Source organism: Octodon degus, unplaced genomic scaffold, assembly GCF_000260255.1.
Source record: "Octodon degus isolate 3935 unplaced genomic scaffold, OctDeg1.0 scaffold00010, whole genome shotgun sequence".
Classification (NCBI taxonomy): Eukaryota; Metazoa; Chordata; class Mammalia; order Rodentia; family Octodontidae; genus Octodon; species Octodon degus.
The window spans coordinates 8021211-8029738 of NW_004524586.1; the positions used below are offsets into that span (position 1 = coordinate 8021211).

At 44.1% G+C, this 8528-nt stretch overlaps 2 protein-coding genes and 1 long non-coding RNA gene across 6 annotated transcripts in view; 1 reads left to right on the forward strand and 2 right to left on the reverse strand.

Moving 5' to 3' along the window:
• Positions 1-2052, reverse strand: part of Bloc1s2 (biogenesis of lysosomal organelles complex 1 subunit 2) — an 8417-nt gene extending 6365 nt beyond the window's left edge. Inside the window, exons 1-2 of the mRNA XM_004625549.2 lie at positions 1890-2052; positions 1452-1568 (exon numbers count right to left, since the gene is read on the reverse strand). Coding sequence (XP_004625606.1) covers positions 1452-1568; positions 1890-1944 — 172 coding nt within the window. The 5' untranslated portion in view covers positions 1945-2052. The remainder of the gene's footprint in view (positions 1-1451; positions 1569-1889) is intronic.
• Positions 2046-8528, forward strand: part of LOC111815002 — a 10894-nt gene continuing 4411 nt past the window's right edge. For both annotated transcript variants that reach the window (XR_002819831.1, XR_002819832.1), the window contains exons 1-2: positions 2046-2131; positions 5906-6112. This is a non-coding gene — a long non-coding RNA (uncharacterized LOC111815002). The remainder of the gene's footprint in view (positions 2132-5905; positions 6113-8528) is intronic.
• Positions 3176-8528, reverse strand: part of Pkd2l1 (polycystin 2 like 1, transient receptor potential cation channel) — a 34621-nt gene continuing 29268 nt past the window's right edge. For all 3 annotated transcript variants that reach the window (XM_004625697.2, XM_023708904.1, XM_023708905.1), the window contains exons 11-16: positions 8106-8204; positions 7811-7932; positions 5891-6017; positions 4999-5108; positions 4631-4754; positions 3176-4017 (exon numbers count right to left, since the gene is read on the reverse strand). In XM_004625697.2, coding sequence (XP_004625754.2) covers positions 3958-4017; positions 4631-4754; positions 4999-5108; positions 5891-6017; positions 7811-7932; positions 8106-8204 — 642 coding nt within the window. In that variant the 3' untranslated portion in view covers positions 3176-3957. The remainder of the gene's footprint in view (positions 4018-4630; positions 4755-4998; positions 5109-5890; positions 6018-7810; positions 7933-8105; positions 8205-8528) is intronic.

Below are 8528 nucleotides of genomic sequence, written 5' to 3' on the forward strand. Positions count from 1 at the left end.
TCTGAGAAGTGTGTGTTCATCTCAGATGCCCATTTCTGGATTGGGTCTTTAAATTTAGGGGCCCTGATGTTCTTTAGTTCTTTATAAATTCTAGAGAGCTGACCTTTGTCTGAGTGCTTATTAGTTAAGATTTTTTCGAAGTTTGTGGGTTATCTTTTCACTTTGTTGATAATTTCTTTTGACGTGAAAAAACTTCTCAATAAGAGGTGGGCCCTGTTAACAGTCCCAAGTTTATGCTAGCTTTTTCTCAACTAAAGCATTTTTGCATGTAAGAATGACAATAATGGGGAAATAACCAGGTTAAAATTAATTTCGTAAAAAATAAAACCTTAGGAATTCTTGGTATCTTACATGATTACTTAAAACAAATTAATTGACCCATATAGGATTTCTCTGAGAATTTAGGTCCTGCTGAGTACTACTCTAAACTTCTCCCTGGTAATACCATCCTGTACAGCATTTACTCTCATACCTCTATGCAGGTGACCAGAAATCTCTTTCTCTTCCACTGATCAGGCTCTGAGTTCTAGGTTTAAAAGTGCAAGTCATCTGAGTGTCCTAATAATATCTACAAGCAGCCAAATCTAAAAATACCATTTTCACAGTAAACGTTTCTCTAGCTTCCCCACTTTTGTTACTTGGTTTCTCTTGTTCAAAAATAAGCATACTGGTAAATCAGAAACTCACAACTTCCCAAAGCTCCACGCCTCGGGTTCACAATTTTAGTTCACAGCAATTTCCCAGGGAAGTGAAACAGTACAAGAAATGCTTAAGAGAGGCTACACTAAACCAGACCACTTCCTGAATCTTCTCTTATACTAAGAGGCTGTATGTCCATCTAGAAATACAAACCGGGTCAAACAGAAATTAACCATGTCCCAAAGAGCAGCTCACCAAATCTTCAGATGAACCTAAATCTGCAGGTCACTCCCCACTGCTTAATTTCCTATCTCCTCATCTCTTTAACATACCTGCTTTAGCTAAATTTAGCTAAACAAATTCCTTATTTACTGCACCCCATCCAGCAATTGAAACATTTTCTTCCCTTTCACTATTCTCTTTACAACCCTGTCCAAAATACAGGTCCTCCAAGAAATACTTCTTGATTAATATTGCCAGTTATTAAATTCATACTCTTTCTATATTCATTCTCATTCATTTCCCCCCTCCCTTTCCCTTCCTCCTCCCTCCCTCTTTGTCCGCCCCCTCCTCTCTCTCTCCCTCTGAACACTTGTAAGAAGTACGGATACTTGCCCATTTCTGAAAGTAGTTCCTAGCTTTGAAAGTGGAGTCTGGGCTTCTCCAAGACGGAACGCGGCTGTCCCCATCACAACCTCCCCAGCCTCCCCGCCAGCAAGGGGGGCAGGGGAGGCAGCTGCTGCCCGAGGCTGCCAAAGCCCCTCGCTGGCTCCCAGCCCAGCACCTCTGAATCAACCCCGGCCGCGCCTCACCCGTCAGCTCCCCGGACAGGTACGTGGCCATTTTGGAGAACATGTCCCGGCAGAGCTCCGTGATATCGGCCTCGGCCGGCTCCTTCGCTTCCTCGGCTGTCTCGACGGCGGCATCGTCTGGGCCAAGAGACGGGGTGAGCGAGCTGCCCTCTACCCGGGCGCACGCAGCCCAAGCAGCCTGTCTCTACGTGCTGGGTCCCGCCCTGGCCCCGGGCCGACCGAGTACGCGGCACTCTCCGTCTCTGCCCTCCACGCTCGCTCAGACCCCGTCCTCCAGCCAAACCCCTCGGTCGCCCTGACAGGACCGACGGCGTGCCCGCCTCTCGGCTGGCCCCTGCCAAACGCACACTCGACCGCGCCGTCCTGAGCCCCGGCCCGGAGCCCCAGCTCTCCCACCGGCTGCGTCATCTTCCTCCACGCCGGTAGCGCATACGGTACCTCTGGCCGGCTCCTCTCGTCGCGTCGCCGGGACGCCCTCAGCCGCCGCCGCCATGCCCGGCCCCGAGCTACTTCCGGGTCTGGGTGTCTGCGCGTGCGCACTGGGTCTGCGCCCTGGAAGCGCCTCGGGCGAGGCGTCCTGGCCTCCTTGCCGGCGTTAAAGTGTGACTATCCCGAGAGTCTGGCCACTGTCACAAACAACGACTTTTAACAAACTAAACGCCCAAAAGCCAACATTGAAGGTGAGTCACCGTGTATGGCAGAGGCGCTTAATGCCTAGACAGCCACATTCCAGTCACTTGACAGAGGTCATTGGCTTGTGCCACCCACCGCAGGCTGGGGGTTAGTTGAGCCTCCAGTGTCCCGTTGACCAGTGTCCCTAGAGACAGATTGACACCCTTGCCCCCCGAAGACACTTGGAGTACTGGCAAGTATTAGTCTCTAAAGATTGCTCAGGGAATCCATGGTTTCCAGATACAGTCTTTTATAAGCTTTGGGAAAAGAGATTCGGGCTTTTGTTCCTGATCCTAAATAATGTCCTAAGATAACACCATCTATTGAATCCCATTTCTTATTCTGCAGGCAGACACCGACTTCTCTTCAGTCGTTAAGAGTCTTTATTGTATTATAACTTTTTAGGGATGAAGATACGTTGGTTATCTTACTTACTGTTAGCTGTTCCACGGATCGCTTTGGTACCGCAGTACTTAATGGAATAAGAGAATGGAAGTGAGTGAACGAATTAAATGAGAAAAAGTAAAGCAATCGAAGGTGCAAAATCAGGATAAATAAAGCTAGTGGGGCAGAAGGAGTGAGTCTCAGGACAGGACAGACTCCTAGATGCCAAAAGTCTTGGTTTTTCTTGTCTTTTTATTTCTTGTCTTTTTCCTGGTTGTCCCCAGCTGCATGCACACACATGTGCATGTGCATGCGCGCACACACACACAATCACTTTCCCTTGCCTCTAGTCACTGAAGCTGACTCTACCTGAGGACATCTGTCTTCCTAGGTCACCTGTCTCCATTCTTCCTTAAGGAACAATCAGTGCTTACCATCTAAAAACTTCTGGTTATGAGCCAGAAGTTCTTATATGAGGACTGTTGTGGGAGCCTAGCTCCTTCATGTTGTCACCGTGTCCAGTGTATACCTCCCAAAAAGTATGACCCCACCTCACCCCAAATACCTGGATAGCTCAGTTCCAAACTTTTCTTCTGCCTAAAATATCAGAAGCAAAAACAAACACTTGGGGTTTTTTTGAAGGGGTTTTATTCATAGTCACCTGGGAAACTGCATTGTCCTATGAAAAACTAAAGCCAAAACCTACACATATTAGTCCAAAGATTTCTGAATCCTGAGGTCATTTCCTTGCATGATTCCTTTCAGGCTCCATTTTGTCTCCTGATTTATGGCCATCTCAGTTCTTAGCACATAGTGGAATGCCAAGAGCAGCCTCCACCACAAGAACCTTTGTAGACTTTTCTGGAGAGGGAGGCCTCGCTTTCACTCCACTGTAGTGTTGGAATCTGACTCTCAGGATTCCCTTTCCCCTTTATGGAGAAAGTCAATGAGGGAAGACGAGAAACCTATGGATTATAACAGTAGATCTCCAGATACAAAGAATAAGAGTAAGATTTACTGGTAAATAGGAAGACATCTAGATACTATCTACCAGCTCTTGCTTTCTACCTTTCTACCTTCTTTATAAGTCATAGCTGTCAGGATCTTAGTGGGAGTCATTATTTGTCCTGTATTTTGTTTGTTACTGACATTTTTAACACCATAGCATTTTTTCACTAAATTCACAGAAAATAAGTCCAGTGTGAAGTATTACTGTACAGAACTGTGGGGTTATATAAGGAATACAAACTTAAGCATGATACAGAGACGGACATACAGAGTCATTTGCTCAAAGGGCCAGACACACAATGGGACACAGCAGTAACCATGATGGACCCCGCATCAGATGGTAGTTGAAGTAGAAGGGGTTGTGAGACAAGAAGAAAGACAAGAGCCTAATTTTGAATTTTAAGACTCCTTTTCTGCCACTCTTCTGCCTACCCTGGATTCTCTAAAGGAATGAAGCCACAGCTGGGGCTGGCTGCAGGTGTTCCCAAATGGCTTGTTCCTCCTATTGAAAGAAAAAGACATAGGTCATTTGAAGGAGTTTGTTTCCCACTTTCCCTTTCTCTATATCTGATTCAAGAAAACCCAAACTGTTATAGATCAAATATTTATGCCCCTAAAGTGATGGTATTTGGAGGTTAGGCGTTTGATAAGTGATTAGGTCATGAGTGAGCCTCATCAAAGGGATTAGTGCCTTTATAAAAGAATTCTCTTTTATTTTTATTATTTGAGGATATAGCAAGAAAACAACTATGAATCAGAAAGGCTTTCCCTAGATATTGCTACCTCTTAGACTTTCTAGCCTTCCAAACTCTGAGAAATAAATTTTAACTCTTATTAACTGTTTATAAGCCAGTTAACCTATGATGAGAATCCAAACAGACTAAGACACAGACCTCTCCTGCAGGCAAAGGCAGCCAATAGTTCAAAGCAACCAGCTTCTAGGCCTTCCCTCTGCATTCACCTTCACTGATGATACAGTGACGACTACTACTGTGAACCTGGTTCTCCAGGACCCTGAACACATAGGTCTTTCAAAAGTGCTTTTCTCCTCTGGACCTCAACTGACTAGAGTTCAGCTGTGGGGAACTAAGAAGATCCAAATGAGGGGTACTCACCACTTCCAGGGAGGCAGTCAGCTGCCCCTTCCTCTCTGACATCTTCAGCTTTGCACCCAAAGCATCAATCTGGGCCATGACTTCTCCTAGAACAGTCTCCAACTGTAGAACTCTCTTTGTAAGCCTGTGCAGGATTTGGTAGAGATCAAAGAAGCAGAAACATGGAGTGGGAGCTCTAGCCATTTACAGGAACAAGAATAACAGAATAGTGTGTCTGGATGGGAAAGGGAAGAAAAGGCACAATTATGTAAAGAGAATCACAGGGAGGTAGAAGTTTTCCCTGGGCAAGGGCAGAGATTGGAAGGTCGGGGGAAGAAGCTTAAAACAGTGTCAAACAAAGCTAGCTTTGTGCTTCTGGCTGCACATACGTGTAGAAATCTTCTCCAGAAACCCAGCCTTCTGCTCTGGCAGCCTCTGAAGCCCACTTGCCGCACACAATAGGCTGGCTCAGGTTCTCAATCTCAGCATTGAGGGCCACCTGACCAAAAATCAAACAGGAAACAGGAAAAGACTATGAGAAGACATCAGCACCTATCGCAACACCTATTCTAAAGGGCTCCCAAGGCCAAGCTGTGGGATCCAGTTCTTGCTGCCCCACTTCCCTTCACACTCAAGACAGCATAGTCAGAATTATGGTGCTGGACCAATCTCTGGAGAGAGAGCTGCTCCCCAAAGAAACTAAACCTGGGCTCTTTGAAGACTTGATAATGAGGTTTTTCACTAGGCTCCATCTCAGATTGGGAAAGGAGGGACAGTACCAGAATTTTTGGCATTTTCTTTCCAGGCTGTGGTCATGCTACCCTCAACTCTTTCAATCTACACAAGATAGGGATAGAACAAGCATTGCAGGAAAAACTGAGGGTCAGAGTGAAAAGTCTAAAGAGAAAGCAAGTCTTCACAGGGATTGGTCAGGGATTCTTGGGCAATTGATCTCCTTGCCTAAGACTACATTTTTGAACAAAAGCTTTCAATCTTGGATATGCATGGAATCACCTGTAAAGTTTTAGGAAATATTGATGTCTGGATCCTACTCTCACGGCTTCTGATCAAGTTGGTCTAAGGTGTGTGGCCTGACTATGATAATTTTAAAAAGCTTCCTAGGATATTTAATATGCATCAGTTTGCGAACTGCTATTCTAGAGTTCTTTCTTGTTCATCCATGGGAGGATTTTTAGTTTGGGTTTGTGTTCCAGATACGTTGCAGCACGGGACAGAGAACAATATCCATACATTTTCTTCCCATCAACGAGCACTTGTTACCTTCTCTTTCTCCAGGTCCTGTCGCATTTGTTCTTGCTCTTTCTCATCCAGAATGCAATTCTCATCCTGGTCAAACCTAGTGAAGGCAGCCGTGAGCTCAGTGATCTCATGCTCTGTGTGCCCCAGTCTGAGGAGAACAGGATAATGAAATGACTTCTTCCCTTTTGAGGCTGTGATTGCTCCAATATGGACTCCTCCCCCTTTTGCTAGGCTCTTAAAGAGGTAAGGGTCTTGACCTCTGAATCTTGCTTTCTGGGAAAGAAGAGGACCATCTGGGAAAGCCAGTATCTGCAAAATCTAGAAATTTTACTCCTAAGAAATCACTTAGATCTGTCTCTTCTTCCTGTTTCAATTTGTGCTGATTGGGCTTGGGGCCTCGTGATTTCCTATTGGGGTTATGGCAATGGCTCCTTGACTCTAAATAGCCTGCCACTCCCCTCCTCCAAGGTCCCTTTCATTCTGTCCTCCATAATGTAACTAATATTTTTAAGTGCAGGTCTAATACCTGAGCATGATGGTCTGAAGTTTCAGTTACTCAGAAAGCTGTTCTCTTATATTCTGCAAACCACTTTACTATGCTGGCCGTGCTTACTACATTAGCCATCTCTCAAAGACCCAGGAGATTCCCTTCCCCCAACATGCACACTGCCTTTCTCCATCCTTGATTTGTTTTTTGTTTTTAATTTTAGGATCACTGCTTAGTGATCCACCTGTTTACAGTCTCCCAAGAGCTGGGATTACAGGTGTGCGCCACCACACCTAGTCTCAATTGCCTTCTCAGCGCACCCCTGGTATAACAGGCCCAGGGATTGAACCCCCAGCCCCTCCCAGCCCCTGTGCCTGCTTGCAGATGCTGTAATCCGCTGAGCTATTTGGCCAGCCTCCATCCTTGATTTGTTAAACCCAGCATAATTCTACATATGTTACTCAGAAAGAGATCATTAAGTCCACAAATTTGAGACAAACCTGGGCAACATAGCCAGATGCTGTCTCAAAAAAAAAAAAAAAAAGTAAATAAATGAAAGAAAGGAAAAGAAAACAATAGAAAAAAAGTGCAACTCAGTGCACCCCTTAGCTACTTAAAAATCCTCCTTGGGCACCCTGTTTTTTGGATTAAGGACATTCCCAATGTGGCCCTTGCCCATTTCTCTGGCTTCTTCTCCTCTTATGACTCATCTTTTATATCTTAGCAGTGCTCCTTGACTCAGACCTCTGGGCCCCTGGGTATGCTTCCATTTCTTCTTCAGATGGCCTTCTTCTGTTATCTATTTGTAAGATACTCATCTTTGAAAGCTGTATTCAAACATTACCTCTTCCAAGAAGGCTTCCCTTAAACTCAAAGGGAATTGATAGCTCGTTACTTTATGTTCCCTTTGTTTAGGTCAGTAACTTTGATTGTTTAAGTTATTCTGAGATTTGATTTATTTGTTTACATGTCTGGACCTGGACCTCCTAGAGAACAAAGACTTTGTCTCACTTAATTACTTTTGTTTTGTCCCTTACTCAGCAACTGGCCCACAACTGGATCTCACAAATACATTTGTTTAATGTTTTGTGGAAGTCAGAGTGTACACAATAATGAGGGAATTATACTATATTGTTTGATTAATTCTAATTAATTCTAAAGTTGAGAGTGCTATATACTATTATCATACACTATTGTTATATACTAATGTATTAATAATACTAATATATTAATTATATATACTAAAGTATTAATACTATTAATATATTAATTATATATATTTAAAGCAAGGACACAATTCTGCAGATTGGTATCAAACACCTATGGCTAAGGTCAGGAGCTTACAAGTCAAAGTCATAGATACACATCCCAAAACTAAAGACTCATAGAGATACAGCTGAGGATCAAGAACTCATAGGCTATTATCAAAAAAAGTTGGATCTCTGGTTTCTCACTCTTTTAATGTGTTGGTGAAATCCTCAAATTGGATCTCTTGCTTCCCACCCTGCAAGACCTTCTGCACATCTGAAACCTGCTCCTTCCTTAGATGCAGTTTTAATAGGGTCTTGTTGTAGCCCTGAAAGAAAAATGAGACAGGCAGCAGCCTCATAGACTCCTAATCATCCTTGTCCTTCTCCACCCAAAAGATGCCAGGCTTCCAGGGATAAGTTGAAGACACACAACTGTATGATTCTATACCACTCAGCAGATATAGATGCAGAAGTGTGGTCAAGAAGATTGAGTAGCCACCTGTTTCAGCAGGTCAGACAGCTGCAGTTCATCCTTCTGTCCAGCCAACTCCTCCTTGACCTCTGAATATGTGTCATTGATAATGGCCAGGAACATGTTCTAAAGAATAAAATGGAGACCTACAATTTTACCCTGAGATTCAATAAAAAGCATTCATCCCACTCACCCCATATCCCAGACACATGCTCTAAAGGGGCCAGTATTCTCACATTGACCTGATGTCTTCATTTTCAGTTGTTGGAGTAAACACATAGATAACCTAAGCCACAGACCTCTATACAATGGTCTGCCTATCACTGAAGGTAGAAATTTTTTTAGGGCAAGCGTACAGGTGTGCTCTTTATCACCTATCTTCCATCTGTGTTTGTGTCCTCATTTACCAAACAAACACACAAACAAACAAAATGTGCTGGCCATGTTAAT